Below are 18,695 nucleotides of genomic sequence, written 5' to 3' on the forward strand. Positions count from 1 at the left end.
AGTGTGTGTGTTAAAATCCACCGATTGAGTGGTTTAACCTCTATTAATAAATATAAGGGATTGTTGCTAGGTAGTGATCTTATACTATTATAATGCCATCATTCTGCATGGGAAATAATAAGTCTGTACACTATAATAGTAAATTTCCGGTATAATAACCGCTTCCCATCTAGTAATGTACAGCTAGACGTAGGTTGTATATGCAAGCTCAGCTGCAATAAATGCCTACTTAATGAATATAGTGTCTTGCTAACTACCTAGCTATTGCTCCTTCTGGCTTTGGATCTAATGGAGCGATGTAAGGAAGATTCCTATCAAATTTGGCTTGCTATCTAGTACTTGCTCCTTCCAACTAGAATCTATTGGAGCAATATGAAGGATCCCAATAATAACAAGAGGTAAGGCACTCAATCAGCGGAACGCTGACGCGCGTTTCGCTATGTGTGCTTAGCTGAATATCTGTGTCTGCACGACTACCGTGTTTCTTTCTACAAGTACCTTGCAATGTTGTACACACAAGCATTGAAAAAAACGCCTGTTAAAAGCATACAATAAAACTTTGCAAAGTGTGTTCTCACAGCCTTCCTGCAGTATTGTGCAGTATGTTATGAGCGAACCCATAGCAGTCCATTATAAATGATTGTACTCGTTTAAATTTACACAAAATAAAGTAGAGTGAACATAATGCTTGTCAGAAAGTGTGGATGCACAGGTCGATTCACCTGCATCGTTTTTTTTGCTAACGATCAGCAATAAAGTGTGTTTATCACGTATGAGAATTGGCATTGGACAAGTTCTAAAAGATTTTAGTTGGGAATAAGTTGCGCAATAAGAACAGTAGGAAAACTTACGGTGATGCCTAAATAGACAAATAGTTAGGCCGTTTAAATGTTTTAATCATTTTAGGTTCAGTCTCAACTCAAGTAAACTATGTTTTTACTTAGTACATAACTGAAGTCAGTTTACACATATTAAAATATCTCCTTTTTGTAACTATATACATTTTCAAGTAATTCAAAGTAACTCAGAGAAACACGTTCTGTATCTGTCCTTGGAAATGTATAAACTGTGTAAGATATTTCCAGAAACTCACAAGACCCTAAAAACCCCCATTATCAAGCAAGAGTTTACTGCCAGTTTCTGTTCAATCCATGTTTAGTGAATATACTATCAAACAGATGCCTAGTCCTGTCTGAATACTAAACAGCTTTGAATGAACTACAGTGAGCAGACAATGAAGAAAGGACCTGCAGATCTTTCAATAAGTGGACGCATCAGGACTGCTAATAAGTGCAGACATTGCTCCAGAGTACAATTCGCTAAAGACTCCACGCTAGATCCTGGAGCAGGACATCTCGGTCCTTATTCACCAAGAAATGTAAAACGAATATACGTACATTGGATACACGCACATCCGTATTGAGCAAGGAGTGGATCTGAAGCAAGTCCGTTAATGAATACGAGTCTAGGCCGGCTCTGCTCTAACAGACAAGACACTGCAGGATACTTCCAATAGATATTTGAAATATCAAGTCACCAAAGAATGCACAGAGAAAAGAATAAAAATAAATTAATGACACCTGTTAATAATATAGTCATTAATTATCATCATCAGCTAATTATATACCGCCACTAATTCCGCAGTGCTGTACAGAGAACACACTCACATGAGTCCTTGCCCCATTGGAGCTTACAGTCTAAATTCCCTAACACAGACAGAGAGAAAGAGACTAGGGTCAATTTGATAGCAGCCAATTAAGCTATCAGTATATTGTTGGAGTGTGGGAGGAAACTGGAGCACCCGGAAGAAACCCATGCAAACATGGGGAGAGCATACAAAGTCCAACAAATAAGGCCATGGTCAGGAATCGAACTCATGACCCCAGTGCTGTGAGACAGAAGTGCTAACCACTAAGACACTGTGCTGCCCCATTAATAATAAAGCATAAAAAAACAACTTTTTTTTTAAAGCCCCCCCCCCCCATAAAATACATGTATTAGAATGTTACTGTATATAAAATGCATTTTTACAGTTGTTCCTGATTGCAAACACATGTTCTAGCATACGTACACAGCCCTCATCACTAGAAATCGGCTCTTACACCAGACCTGTAGATGGTACAAGTGATTTGACTGAAAATCACGTACCTTAGCGATGTCTGAAGCTTGAATCAGAGGCTGCTGTGTGCGCTCAAGCTTGGCAGGCCCTTACTGCACAATGACTACGGGCATATGCTCAGTTCTCTCCTCGTTCTGCCCCTGAATTTATAAGGGTCCTTTGCGCTTGAAGATGAATTGGACATTGCCGCTTTCTCTGGGCATGCCAGAGTGATTTTACGTAAAAACACAGCATGTATCAACAGGAACATTCCTTGGAATGATTCAGGCCCCTTATATCAGACTTAATAAACCAAATGCCTATAGTAAATATAGTAAAACATTTCTGTTTGATTTTTCATGTTTCACAAAGATAAGTGATATTTACGCTAGGGCTGAAATCACTCAATTACATTAAAAATGATCCCATCACCAAAATCAACTTCTTTTCAGCCATTAATACATTTTTTGCATATTGTTAGCAGTATAAACGTGGAGCTCCTGCCACATAAATTCCGGAGACTGAAATAAGCCAATGTACAAAGTGCCCATGTGACATTAGCTTATTTGGCATAGTCATCCTCAGTTTGTCTTATAACGTCCCACTTGAACTGCTCGTACAGTGGCAGATCCAGTTGTTTAGGCTAATCTCTGAAAGATGGGATCATTGTCCAAATAAGGTACACACGTGTGACCAAACAGAACACATCCAGTGGCCCAGCACTAAGACTGAGTGATCAAAGAAAACATCAGCTCTTGATGTAAGAATTAAGGGAAAGTTGCTGAAGAATGAGGTGATTTGTCTAAAAAATTAAAATAGTTAACATTTCATACACCACCCGCAGTGGATAGAAAAGGCTCAGAACACGGCCACTTCTTGTTACTAGTGGATAATTGTGGATCTTGAAAAGTGGAATATGTTGTACTGGGACAAGATAATGGAGGAGGAAGATGATTGTGTCCAAGTAAGGCAGCCACCAGTGGTACTACCTCCTACCCATGATAAGTATATTGTCATGTTAGGGCAAAAGACCAATAAATCCACCACGTGCATGTGCAAATATTTTTATCCCAACCCAGACAACATTTGTCAAGGCATCTGTAGCCTTTGTGACGCCACAATAAGTAGATGTACGGAACGAACACTCAAATTCCCAAGGCTTCAGCACATCTCACAGGCCTCTCATTGCTCTTATGTCAGTGGTGATTGCTTTTTTTGGTGTGCCAGCACCAAACTCCACCGGACATTCATCATAGGAAAAATAGGATACCACAGTACACATGGGTTGTTGGTTACTTCAAGCACTTGCAAATGTATTCACTCACAAAAATAGATCAAAATATAACATTCTGAGAACAAAGTCCTTTTGTCAGCTGTGAAATATATTATATATTCATAACACAGCAATTGCCATTTTTTAAATATACCATCACCAAACACAATCTTTAGTGGTTTTCACATGGTTGTTACATCATCATATGCTCAGATTTGCCTTTTTAATGAACTCTTTCTCTACTGAATATTTACATATGCATGCATAGCATAATAGTATTCACGCAATAAAGAATATTCAAATAATGTATAGACTATTTTACTTTATAGTGAATAATGCATTAATATTTCATTATTTTATAACGCAAATAGTCAAATAAACAAATATTTATGTATATGTACAACCAAGGGCTTCCGTTTACAACTAAAATAAAAGTATATCACCTAACCACCTCAAACATAACACGATCAGTCACAACATTAATACCACTGACAAGTGAAGTGAATAACATCGATTATCTTGTTACAATGGCACCTGTCAAGGAGTGGGATATAAAAGTCAGCAAGTGAGCAGTCAGTTCTTGAAGTTGATGTGTTGGAAGCAGGAAAAATGGACAAGCGTAAGGATCTGAGTGACTTTGACAAGGGCCAAATTGTGATGACTAGACGATTGGGTCAGAGTATCTCCAAACAGCAGGTCTTGTGGGGTGTTACCGGTATGGAGTGGTCAGTACCTACCATAAGTGGTCCAAGGAAGGACAACCGTTGACAGGGCTCATTGATGCACATGGGGAGTGTGTCCAATCCCACAGAAGAGCTACTGTAGCACAAATACTTGAAAAAGTTAATGCTGGCTATGATGGAAAGGTGCCAGAACACACAGTGCTTCTCAGTTTGCTGTGAATGGGGCTACGTAGCCGCAGACCGGTCAGAGTGCCCATGCCTACCCCAGTTCACTGCTGAAAGTGCCTACAATGGCCACCATAAGTGGACCATGAAGCAATGGATAAAAGTGGCCTGGTCGGATGAATCACATTTTCTTTTACATCATGTGGACGGTTGGGTGCATTTGTGTCATGTACCTGGGGAAGAGATTGCACCAGGATACACTGTAGAAAAAAGGAAAGCGGGCGGAGGCACTGTGATGCTCTAGGAAACGTTCTGCTGGGAACCCTTGGGTTCATGCGGATGTTACTTTGACACGTACCACCTTTCTAAACAGTGTTGCAGACCAAGTACACCTCGTCATGGCAACAGTATTTTCTGGTGGCAGTAGCCTCTTTCAGCAGGACAATGTGCTCTGCCACACTGCAAAAATAGTTCCGGAATGGTTTGAGGAACATGAGAGTGTTGACTTGGCCTCCAAATTCCACAGATCTTAATCCGCTCGAGCATCTGTGGGATGTGCTGAAAAAACAAGTCTGAGCCGTGGAGGCCTCACCTTACAACTTACAGGACTTAAAGGATCTGCTGCCAACGTCTTTGTGCCAGATACCACAGAACACCATCAGAGGTCTTGTGGAGTATATGCCTCGATGGGTCAGAGCTGTTTTTGCGGCAAGAAGGGGACCTACACAATATTAGGCAGGTGGACTTAATTTTGTGGCTGATCAGTGTATATTTACAGTATAGTGTATGTAGTTTGGAATAAACATGCTGACCACTTAAATATATGAGTAAAAGTAGCTGCTGAAAAGTTTCCTTCTGAGCTTATGCATAGAATACAGAAGACAGTTGGGCACATTATATAAAGACATTTATTAGAACACACTATTAATGTCTACCTCTGCTGAGCTATAAAGTTTCCCATATATACTATATTCCTCCTTTCTCAGACAAAAAATACAATACGATATGCATGCAATCAAATAATTAAACACATATATCTTCACTATATAAATACTTTAAGACTTGAGTCTTTCAGGAGGTCTCCAGGACCTTTCACAGAAATGAAGCATTTTATGCCATTACTTTTTCAGGTATCTCTGGATTTGTTCTGAAATTAAATGACATCCATTATCACTGCGGATCTGTTTGTGTAACCCATTTCTAGAGAATATAGTTTTCAAAAAGGCAAAAGTTTTTTAGATGATGCAGACTTAATCTTGTGGACTTCAGACCCCTTAGGATGTGCATCCATGGCACTCAGAAACCTGTGATCCATGAATGAACCTGCAAAATCTATATGACATTTTTGCCATGGAGAGGAGGGTCATACCGAAGGGTGAAATTGGGCTTCAGTGCATTTTGAATCTTCAGTCTTTAGTTATTTATTCGATCTGACCATCTATTTCAGGCCACCATTTCTAGCTGAGTCCTTCATTTTCACTGTGCAGAGATGGCCTTTATGCAATTTCTCCAGTATTCTTGTATGAAGCTTGGTAGGCACTACTCTGGACCAGCACAATAATGTTTCTTGACATACGGAAAGTTTCTCTTTCTGAAGATCCTAGATACAAAGAATTTCCATTCTTTGGCCAAAATTTAACTGTAATATCTGTCAGCGTAGTGAAGATTCATTTCTTTAAATTAAATCTCGTGTGAGCTCCCAAGAATAAGAACCATATATGTAATCTGGCAGCTGTCATAGCAGAAATCTGGGGATTGAATATAGATTATAGTTGGTGGTCTACAGATGGGATTGGTCAGTCACTGCCATCTGGGAGTGTATGTGATAACACTACCCCTATTCCATAAGAGAAGGAAATCCCATGCCTCACCTTAAGGATAGGTAGTGATTGGTCAAAGTGCATGAGGACCTTGTCTGATGTGTTCAGCTTCTCTGTCTCTTGAAAGCCTTCTCACCATTTGTAGACCATTTTCATGGTGATCCTCTCTGTAAGTGAGCATTTAATGGGTGTATCACTATAAATATCTGAGGTAGAAATCTGTGATACTAATTCACCAGACCTAGATATGATCTTAAGTGGGCCATAGATTGTGGTGCTTGCAGCACTGCTTACATTCAATAATTGTCTTCAGAGTGGCGCACATTGTTTTGGTTAAATACAAGGCCACAGTAAGAAACTTCTTCCTTAGAGAATTCACATTTATCTCAATTGTCTCTCAGCCCATATTCAATTAGTTTTGTGAGTACACGTTTAAGACTGTTTAAATGATCTTCATAATCTTTTCTTGCAAGGATAATATCAAATAGCATTGAGTACCAGGTATTCCTTGCAACACTTGATCCATGGCTCTTTGACAAATTGCTGGAGCTGAAGCTATTCCAAAGACAATATAGTTGCTGTATTGACCTGAAATGAACCTTTGTGAGTGTTGTCAAGTATTTCTTTAACTTCTATTTGTAAATATGCTTGTGCCAAATCTATGTTTACAAAGTGATCTCCTCCCGACAGGACTGCAAAGATGTCTTCAACCCTTGGTAGAGGATATTGTACTGTGTGCAGCGCTGGACTAATCATTGTTTTAAAGTATCCACATATGTGAATGCTTCCTGCTTTACTTTTCTTCAATAGTGGAATTATGGGGGTGGCGCACTCATTCCATTCTACAGGTGACTAAATTCCTGATTTGCTAGCTTCTTCAGCTCTGCCTCAATCCTTGGTTGAATCGAATACGGTACAGGTTGAGCTTTGCGAAATTTCGGTGTAGTTTTTTTTAATCTAATACTATGATGACTTTATTCCTTTGACTGTTCCTATCCTTTTTTTAAAAAAAAATAAAAAAATGACTCCAGTGCATCAGTTAACAACTGATTTAATCTCGACACCTTCAATGTTTTAATAGACTGACAGTCAACTTGAAATTTTCTTAACAATTCACGGTCAAACAATGTCAATTTTCCCTAGAGAACATACCTTGTCTACAGTATATATCTTCAACAGTACAGAGGTTTTTTTTTGTAATGGAATTTCAGCAAAGAACTTGTAATGCTCTTTTGCTGTATTAACTGAAAGGGCAGATCCTGTGTCCTGTTCCATTTTAACTTAGCGTCCACCACTTCAGGGGTAATCTGCCACAGTTTACTGTTCAATTGAAGAGAGACAATGAGCCTGAGTCATTAAGGAGAGTAAGGCAAAAAAAGGAGTACATTTTCTCCTGGATAAACCATGTTACAATTCAAGGAGTGTAAATTAATTTATTATTCTGCATGTAAGGAAAATACTGGCAGCTTTTTCATATAGCACACAAATACTTGTTAGACTTATTTTTAAACTGAAATTTAAAGTTGATCTATTATATGCCCTACCTCAACTATAAAGTTGTCCCCACACATTTTAAATGTACCTCCTCCTCCAATGCAACATGGTTTTACCAAGGTGCAAAGTTAGTGCTTTTTTTGCTTTGCTCTCCTTAATGACTAAGGCCAAATGTCATCTTTCTTTTTCATTTTCTGCCACCTTGTGTACCTGTTAAAGTTTATTTAGCTCATGGGGATTTTACTGTTGAATTATCTTATTGGGTGTTCTTCCTGATCTGCATACTTTCAACATGTCCCTTTTGATGACATTTCCTGCATTTTTTATCTTTAAACCAAGCGTGGCTGTGTCATGTGAAGTCTGCCCTTTTCGAAAATAAGACATTCTGTTTAAAACACATTTTGTGTATCATACATTCAAGTCCTTTTTGTTGTAACCAAGTCATATTTTGCCACTGTCTCAATTGAAATTGCAATAGACACTTGACGGCTAATATTTCAGATAATCTCTTTTGAATACTTTCACTGCTCATATCACAAGCCAGCCTGTCTATTATTGTATCTGGGAGACCTACTCCAAAATGAAAGGGATAAAACCTTTCAACTGACTTCTTTCATGAAAAATAAATAATTCCACAATTACCAGCGGTTTGGGGTTCAAATGGTTTATTAAAACATCAACAATTTCCTGAAACATTTTGGCATTAATAAACTGAGTAACAAACTGTATGTCTTCGCCCCCATTAAACTTAGTAGGACCGACACTTTATTTTTGCCATTAACATTATTTGCATCATATTAAACTTCCACTCTTTCTACCTATGTGGCCCAATCTTCTATAGTGGTATCAAAGTTCACATTGTGTCAATGTATCCTGACATATACACTATTAACTGTTGGGGGGAGATATGTTACATTCACTGTATACTTGATTAATGACCGATTTAATTCATGTGCTCTGGGCTTGTTTTACAAACTTTTAGAGTGGCTCCCACTTTACAGAATTTATTGCTTGTTTCCTGGCTATATCTTTATGTAATGAAATATGTGGTTTTATACTTGTTGCCAGTTGTACAGTAGTGCATGTAACTTTAAATAAAACACAAGGTCTACCTCTGTGTAACTATAAAGTAGTCCACATTTAGTACACACTCATATATGTGAAAAACAATCATACAGTCATGGCCAAAAGTTTTGAGAATGACACAACTATTATTTTTCCACAAAGCCTGCTGCCTCAGTTTTTATGATGGCAATTGTGTGTGATCTGAAGATGAATTGCAATTAATTTCAAACTCCCTGCCATGACAATGAACTTTATCCCCAAAACAACATTTCCACTGCATATCAGCCCCGACACAAAAGGACCAGCTGACATCAGGTCAGTGATTCTCTCCTTAAAAACAGGCGAGAGTGTTGACGAGGACAAGGCTGGAGATCACTCTGTCATCCTGATTGAGTTAGAATAACATACTGGAAGCTTAAAAAGGAGGGTGGTATCTGAAATCATTGTTATTCTCTGTTAACCATGGTTACCTTCAAGGAAGGGTTAACACTGCAAATATTGACTCTTTGCATAAACTTGTATACCATAGCAACATCTGCAAAAAGGTCTAAAAACACTGAAGCAGCAATCTTTGTGAAAACCAATACATGTGTCATTCTCAAATCTTTTGGACATGACTGTACAAGTCGCCTACAATTAAAATAATAGTAAATATATGAACAAATTGAACCTTATTTCATTATGTTAATTCCATAGGTTTACTGATCCAAGAATAAAAAAGAGGAATTAAAGATTTGGGATTCAGCCGTTTCTAATTTAAAAGACAGACTATATATATATATATATATATATATATATATATATATATATACACACACACACACACACACACACACTTCAATCAGTATTGCTGTTGTGATATAGAATGCAGTATGAGAGTTCGATCCTACAGGCTACTCAGGGGCGCACACAGGGGGGGTTTCTGGTTCTCCAGAAACCCCTCCCCTCCGCGATCGATCGTGCGCCAATGCATGTCTTTAAACATGCAATCCATTTTGCCTAGACAGCACCGCCGCGGACGCTTGTTTGACAGCGCCGCGGCTGCTGTACAATTCACCCTCTCCGAAATGGAGCTGCTGCGCATGCGCGGCCGCAGCAGCTCCTCCCTCACATATCTCCCAGCAATACCTCACTGGCTGTGTTCCCTGGTGAACGAGGTGAGGGTTTATATGGCTATCTTAAATAATCTGAAAATAGCTTTCTAGTTTCATATACTGGCCACAAGCAAACTTATATAATGTTTTAATTCATAGACCAAAGACTCCATTTCTGGAGAGCTGTGTGATATATATATATATAAATATTGTATTATAGGATTAATAAAGTAGAGGATCTTCTACTTTATTAATCCTATAATACAATATTTATATAAATAGATCACACAGCTCTCCAGAAATGGAGTCTTTGGTCTATGAATTAAAACACTATACAAGTTTGCTTGTCTTTGGTGAAACACCATACAAGATTGCTTGTGTGCAGTATCTGGCTTCACCCAGTAACCCAATAAATATGTATATATCTATAATATAAATGTCTAGTGGCGTGTGTTAGTCTGTCTGTGGAAAAAATAAAACCAAGCTGCAGCGCCACCTGCTGGGCGGAGTTATACACTGACCTACTAAATTCTTAGTGTGTGTGGAAAAAAAAATTCAGAAAGGGCTGAAATTTGGTATACTAAGATGTTTTTAATTTGTTAATTGTTAAAAGTGTTTATAAAGATTTTAAAAAAAATATATATATTTCTTGAAGGAGAAGTGACAGTTGGGAGTGGTTGGTGGTTGCCGGGGGTGACAGTGGGGAGTGGTTGGTGGTTGAGGCCTGGGCTATGGCCCAAATGCATGGCAAGAACCTTTTTAACACCTTAAGAAACTTGATTTGACTAGAATGCATGAGTATCATGCACGGGTTAACTTGTATATATATATATATATATCTATATAATATAGATTTTTTTGTGTGTAAGTGTTGTAAAATTATAGCCACGCCCCCACACATGCTAGTCACACCCACTGGAGATGTGGCGTGGAAACCCCCCTCCTCAGATCCTGCGTTTGCCCCTGCTACTATGAAAGTACATGTTGTAAAACCAGTTCCAGTTGAAATGCAGGTGACATGCATGATATAATTGCAGTTCTAATATTGAATACTTGAGTGACCACTAATCGCACTCCACATTGATTGTAACAAGCAGTTTTATTAAAACTTACTTGTAAGTGATACTATTTCCTTTTTTAATTATTGAAATAATTTACATTAATCTAGGTAGTCTCTCTTTTTAGTTCTTGTATTATAATTGCTCCTTGCATTGACTAGTGGAGATCCAGTGGGATGATGTACACTTGGATATTATTGCCATATACACAGTGGAGGACATTATTCCCATCTTGTTTAATATGGTAAAAGAAAACACAATTCAGCAACTACAGGTTTATACGCTTTATATGCTAACTATGCTCAGCACTTCTATCCTGTTTGGGAAAAAGACCGACTTATCATTTTGCAATATCATTTTCAGTCCTTGTCTTTGAATGACCCATTATGTGAACTGCGTTACTACTTGTACATGTGCGAATAAGAGAAATTCTCCCATGGTGACCAACATACTCTACATTTGTTTTCTAGTGAATGGGGTTCTAAGCTCCCATAAAATTATATAAATCTTTGTAAAACTATCTTCTAAAAACAATGCTTTACTACTTACCAAACATAATAAGAATATTTTTTACTTATTTTGATGATAAACTCAGGTTTCAATAATGTACATTTTTTTTATCATTTTTGTTGTTGTGCAAACATGTTATTAGCAAACTGACCACTTAAAGGCTGCACATGTGACGTAACAACGCGACTTCATAGAATTCTATGACAGATGGGTGGTTAGATGTGTTTGACTAGGGATAGAGAACCTAATGTATCCATTTGTCATCTCCTGTAATCTCCTGCAAGTCCATGTGTAACCAGTTTTGAAGTGGGTGGGACTAGGACATTAAGAATGTTTAGACCAGCAATTTCAGGATTTCAGATGAGTGTGCTGATCTTGCGGGAGGAAGTGATAAAGTGAGTTTAGGAAGGAAATTGGGAAGTCAATTATAGATATTGAGAGATACAGAGCCCTCCAATAGCACTAATTAAAGCTGTGAAGCTCATGTGAAACTGGTGGGAAAAGGTTATTGTGTATAGAAATTCATGACCAGGAATGCTAGATGTGACATGCATGGACAGATGTGTTCCTGCAACAAAAATATATTGTAATGAAATCTTACCAAGAGATTCTCGCCAGCAACACCTCGATTATTGAAAACGACACACCTAAAACAAGAGATTGTTTTATAAATAGATACACTAACTATCAGTGTTTATTAATAGCAAACATTATTGCAAGGCTTGATAAACGATCACTAAATTAAAAATACACAGACCGGAATAAAGGCATAATGTTACATTCTTATCTATCTATCTATCATTTACACACCGATCAGTCACAACATTAAAAACATTGCCAAGTGACGTGAATAACAATTCTTATCTTGTTACAATGGCACCTGTCAAGGTGGCAAGTGAACAGTCAGTGGATGAAGTTGAAGTGTTGGAAGCAGGAAAAATGGGCAAGTGTAAGGATCTGAGCAACTATGACAAGGACCAAATTGTGATGGCTAGATGACTGGGTCAGAGCATCTCCAGAATGGCAGGTCTTGTGGGGTGTTCCTGGTATGCAGTGCTTAGTACCTACCTAAAGTGGTCCATTGAGGGCCAGGATCATGGGCTCCCAAGGCTTATTGATGCGTGTGAGGAGCGAAAACTAGCACATCTGGTCCAATCCCAAATAGCTACTGTAAAACAAATTACTGAAAGTCAATGCTGGCTATGATAAAAAGGTGTCAGAACCCACAGTGAATCGCAGCTTGCTGTGTAGCCACAGATCAGTCAGAGTGCCAACTCTAACTGCTGTCCACCATTGAAAGCCAAAACTGGACCATGAGCAATGGAATAAGTTGGCCTGGTCTGTTGAGTCACGTTTTCTTTTACATCATGTGGGCGGCCGTATGCGTCATTTACCTGGGAGAGAGATGGCTCCAGGATGCACTATGGGAAGAAGACAAACCAGCGGAGGTAGTTTGATGCTCTGAGCAATCTTCTGCTGGAAAACCTTGGATCATGGCTTTCATGTGGATGTTGCTTTGACTAGTACCACCTACCTAAACAATGCTGCAGAGCTTCATGGCAACAGTATTGCCAGATAACTTGGCCTCCAAATTCCCTAGATTTCAATCTGAGCGAGCATCTGTGGGATGTGCTGGAAAAACAGTCAGAGCCATGGAGGCCTCACTTTCACAACTTACAGTACTTAAAGGATCTGCTGCTAATGTCTTGATGACAGATACCACAGGATAACTTCAGAGGTCTTGTGGAGCTCATGTCTCGATGAGTCAAAGCTGTTTGGGTGAAATGAGGGGTGCCTACACAATTTTAAGCAGGTGGTTATAATGTTGTGGCTTATCGGTGTGTCTGTATATAAATAAAGTTTCCATATTTTGGTACAACCTGATATGGTCTATTACTCTGTCAAGCAAGAACCAAAACAAAATGGCTGACTTACAATGGATGACAATGGCAGTTTTCTTTTAGAAGTAACTAACTGTGTTCTAAAAAGTACCCTAGTAAATGGATGACAAGCGTATCTGCAAAAAAATCATTATTGTACAGGGTGATAAGGTTTCACTGGTTGACAACACTGTGTGAGTTCACCATGTTCTGACTCTGTTCTTATCAGTCTTGAGAAGGTGTCAAAGAAATGAAGTATTTAAAAACATTGCTGTACCATCTACAATGTGGGCGACATACGTAATTTTCCAAATGGTGTCCTAATCCATAACAGATGCAAGAGGGCAAAATCATTTGCAGTATACAGTGCACATGACTTAAAGTAAATGAAGAGAAGCGATCCCTAAGACTCATTTATTAGACCTAATACATGCGCAATACATGAATTTCTTAATAGAAAGTGTTCTTATCACCTTATCCTTTGGATTCCATACAACTACAAATTATTCTGTAAAATGATGAACACCACATGTGGCCATGCATTGTATTTTGTGATTGCATTGCATTGCATTTGATAATTCTCATGTTTCATAATCCTATTCGCTGGGTAAAACCATGCTGCCAATGGTCAAACTATGAAGAGTGGAGTGATTATCTGCGCTCCCTTTTTGTAGTAAGGAATAGTTGCCTAAAAGGTGACTCCCTGTACCTTGGCAAATTACAAACAAATAACAGATCTCCTTGGCGCTGAGAAAGAAGTGATAGTAATGTGCGATGCATCTATGTTTGTCTTCGGCTTATGACTACATAGTTCAGAAGGTTATTAAAATCCAATGTTAATCTCAAATCAACAAGATATGTAAACAATTGTTCTGGCCGAAACGAAGCTAAAACATACATATGTTCTTTGTACATAAATAGGAGGGGCACACACTGTGTGCCAGTATCAATCCGAATACTTATATAAGTTACTCCATAATCACTGATCCAAGTTATGGAAGCACAGCTAGAAATAATATAATGTCTTTGATAGTACAAAGTATTATTCAGAAATAATAATGTTGATCCTCTTAATAAAAGTCAATCGTCCGTAATATTCGGTTTTGTTATTGCTCGATTGCTGACAAAAAGATAGTAACATGGATCCTTGTAGTAATAGTCAATATTACCAGTTTTTCAATTGTAAAGCAAAAACGTATTAATCCAACTTGATAATTATCGGCTATTTCCCAATTAATAGTCCAGAAAAATAGGGGTATGAGTTATTAAGGTAGTAGTACACCTCAACTTACATTGGTGGTTCAGGTCTCTGGGTGCCCGGCCGCCCTCTTCTTCTGTGAAATATTCCAGACGATCCTTACCTCCCCTTCTGGTTACCGGGGGCGGTGTTGAAGGCAGCTTTGGTGTCTGTATGTGTCGGAAGGTTTGCACACGCGCAGTCGCGAACCTTACAGGTTTAGGGATAGGTTCATTAACATCGCACCTATCACAATATATAGACTACTTCCTAAAACCATTGGACACCAAACAGCAAAGCTACCTGAAGGACACCGCCAATGTTTAAATGACCCTTAAAAACTTTCCATGGGAAAACAGATACATCTTTCTCATCTTTGTACAGGATCATAGACCATGAGGCAGGGTTCATACATGTACAAAGATTACGTACAGAACAATCAGGTATATTTACACCACAAATAAACTTCATAATTGATACCATCAGATTCGTACAGAACCACAATTATTTTTGGTTTAAAAGGTCAGTACTATAAACAGATCAGTGGTAATGCAATGGGCAGTACATTTGTGCCTTGTTACATAAATGTATTTATGGCCCATTGAGAGGATACAAAAGTCTGGAAAAACAACCCCCATTCTGAAGACACTGTCTCTGGCGCAGATACATAGATAATAAGCCGGGAAAGAAACAGATGAAAAGTAGGAGATAAAGGTTTCTAGGTTAAGTACCAACGATCTCAACTTACCTCTCACTGCGAACAAAAGCACGTACAGAGCTGAATTTCTGGATCAAGAAATATATACGGATGAAGGAAATTTAAAAATAAAAACTGATATTAAAAAAGGTGGATTGCAACTGCTTCATCCCTACCTCTAGTAGCCACCACCATACCTGGCTAAAAAATATCCCGAAAGGACATTTCATACGGTTGAAAAGGAACTGCTCCAAAATAAATGTATATAAGGAGCAGGTAGCTGCACAAAGGGATAGGTTCATAGAGAGAAACTATGAGTTACAGATTGTTAATTCAGCTTACCAGGATTCCCTCGAGATGGAAATGGAACCTCTACTTATACTGGAAGAGAAAATTACATCAGAACCAGAACAATTATCCATTATTACACAATACAACAAGAATTCTAAACGGTTTGAGTAAATTAATAAACAACATTGGTCAATCCTCTTTTTAACGATGAGAAATTATCCCAGATACTATCAGAAAGACACCAATTTGTATATAAGATAGCACCTAGCTTAAGGAACAAATTGGTTTCAAGCGTTATACTACAGGAGATTGAGAGTAAATTGCTAGGTGAAAAAACAACAGGCTTCTTCTACCGCAATCGTTGCATAGCTTGCAAAACTACGTGTTACAACTTCATGAGATCTACCAAATCATTCAAATCCAACATAACAAATAAGGAGTTTACAATAAAAGTGAAAGAAACACACGTGACACAACAGGAGCAGTATATCTATCTACTGGGATGTCCCTGTGGACTCCAATATGTAGGCCGCACGGCACGCAGCCAGCACACTAGGGTTTCTGAACATCTTAGAAACATCAGAAAGCAATTGGAAACACACAGTGTTCCAGATCATTTTGCAAAGCATCATAATCACGATTCCACCACTTGAAGTACTTGGTCATCTAAAAATTCCTAAAGCACTGGAGAGGGGGTGATTATATTAAAAACATATCCAGAGAGGAGGCACGCTGGATCTATAATCTCCACATCCTCCATCCCAAAGGTCTAAATCTTGACTTCGACCTGGGAACATTTCTTCAGAACTCTACAATTATGTGGATTTTTAGAATGGATCTCCCATTCACCAGAGATGTCAAGAAAATCCACAATGTGCAAACAGGTTTCAATCTTTAGAACTGATCCAGAGATTCCAAAGAAGCCAAAAGGAAATGGCAAGGATAAAAATGATATAATCCAAAGATCATAGAGGTCTCCTATATATGACAGGAGCCCCTCATATGATTGCACTCACATGAACATTTATGAAACATGTTATGACTGTCTAGGTTTTGTATGTGGCAGCAGTACCTATAATCCACCAGAGGTGCTGCTGTTCTGCTCCTGAGCTTGCACCATGCCTGAAGGGGTTAACCTCCTTGCCTAATTAGGAACTGCACCTGGCTCACAGATTCTAATACCTGCCTCAACCTGGGCTCAGTGCAGTTCATCCGTGTATACCTGGCTGCTGCTTGTGTCTCCCTGTTCCAGTTTGGTTCTGCTGCTACTTGATCTCCCATTGTGACCTTGGCCTGTTTACCGTTTATGCTTGTTTGCTTTTGACCCTGAACTCTGCCTGGACTCTGGTTTTGCTTGTACTTGTGTTGCCAGACCTCTGCCTGGTCTTTGGACTTTACTCCTCTGTTTGCTTCCTGGACAGACTCTGTGAACTTTCCTGCCACACCTGTTCATATTTATGTTGGGAGTTACACCTATTTATGCTGTTACATGAAAACATGCATATTCCTTAAACTGAATCATTGCTCATATATTTAGCCGGAATAAAGACATTTGTATTATACTTCCGTGGCCGCTTCCTGAGTTTACTAGGAATCATAACAAAACAAACATATATACAATTGATCCAGTGCTATCACAAGTATAATGGAAACTACTGTCCTAATGGAAAAATGTCAGATGTCTGTTCAAAATATATCTGAACCTCCCATATGCCTTAAAATGTGTATGGGGAATATAACTAATGATATATATCCAACATAATGTGTTGCTATTTAAGAGATTGAAACATGCTTAACTGTAATAATATGAGTCTGCTGAGGTAAAAAAAATATCATAAATGGATACCAGATGCAAATACTTATTGTCTATTGATAATGAAGTATGATGCAAGCTATAATAGAAAATGCTGCAATAAAATGCTATTTAAATAAAACTGCACTGACAGAAACTCATTGGGCTCCCGTGTTAAGAGAGAACGTACTGCTCGGAGGGACAGATGTGAATGAGTTCTCTGTACAGCGCTGCGGAATCAGTGGCGCTATATAAATAAATGGTGATGATCAATTATTACAGCAGATTAGAGACTTAGAGACGACAGATAAATCCTATGCGACCAACGACCTGTTAAATAAGCTGACTGAGACTAGGTCGGCACTTAACAAGCTGTTAAATGATAAAGTTAAATTAGACTTTAGTAGGTGCCGACACAATTTCTTCCGGTGGGGTAATAGGCCGGGTTCTATGTTAGCGAGGGCATTGCGCAAGCAACGAGCTAAGGCGTTTATTGCCTCGATTAAGGATGGTAAGGACCGAGATTGTAAGATGACCTCAAACATAGCCAGTGCTTTCCACACTTACAAAATTGTATAACCTTGAAGCCCAGGTCGGTTGTGCGGACGGCTTCGCGCATTCAGCTCGGATCTCGACATATCTGAAGGAGGTGGGTTTTCCTACTCTTTCAAGACTAGACAGGGACATGCTAGAACAGCCCTTTACCGAGGGGGAGCTCAGGGAGGCTATTAAATCTACACCTGGGGGTAAGAGTCCGGGCCCTGATGGCTTTACTATTGCTTACTACAAGACTTTTAAAGACCAGTTGATACCCCTGATGGTGTCGGCCTTCAATGCGATTTCCAGGGATGCTTTTTTCTCCTCCCAAAGTTTGGAAGCGCACGTAACTGTGATCCCTAAAGAGGGGAAGGACCCCTCTCAATGCGCGAGCTATAGGCCTATCTCCTTGCTTAATGTGGATATTAAGCTGTATGCAAAACTTATTGCAAATAGATTAAAAATGCTACTCCCAGAAATTGTTCACGCAGATCAAGTGGGTTTTGTCCCAGGTCGAGAGGCTCGGGACAACACCACCAAGGTGATAGATCTGATTCATCTGGCTTCCCGTTCAGTAAAACCGTCAATGCTTTTGTCCACTGATGCAGATAAGGCTTTTGATCGTGTAAGTTGGCCTTTTATGAGAGGGATCCTTGAGCACATGGGTCTGGGACCGGTTGGTCTTCACAGAATTCTAGCATTTTACCGACAACCTACGGCTAGGATTAAAATAAACGGAGACTTGTCGGAGCCAGTCGTGATGAACAACGGCACTAGACAGGGCTGTCCGCTCTCACCGCTTATCTTTGTGTTGTGTATGGAGGCGTTGGCAAGAGCTATCAGGGCCAACCCAAATATCTCGGGTCTACAAGTTGGAGAGAAAGAACATAAACTTGCGTTATTCGCAGACGACCTTTTAGCCATTATCTCCAATCCAGTTGTTTCTTTATCCAATTTGGTCAGTGAGTTTCAAAAGTTTGGCGTGTTATCTAATTTTAAAA

General features: G+C 39.0%; 1 protein-coding gene across 2 annotated transcripts in view; it reads right to left on the minus strand.

Moving 5' to 3' along the window:
- Positions 1-18,695, minus strand: part of ABHD3 (abhydrolase domain containing 3, phospholipase) — a 49,701-nt gene that overhangs the window by 12,580 nt on the left and 18,426 nt on the right. For both annotated transcript variants that reach the window (XM_075213397.1, XM_075213395.1), the window contains exon 4: positions 11,862-11,907. In XM_075213397.1, coding sequence (XP_075069498.1) covers positions 11,862-11,907 — 46 coding nt within the window. The remainder of the gene's footprint in view (positions 1-11,861; positions 11,908-18,695) is intronic.

This window comes from Mixophyes fleayi, chromosome 5 (assembly GCF_038048845.1).
Source record: "Mixophyes fleayi isolate aMixFle1 chromosome 5, aMixFle1.hap1, whole genome shotgun sequence".
NCBI classification, from domain to species: domain Eukaryota; kingdom Metazoa; phylum Chordata; class Amphibia; order Anura; family Limnodynastidae; genus Mixophyes; species Mixophyes fleayi.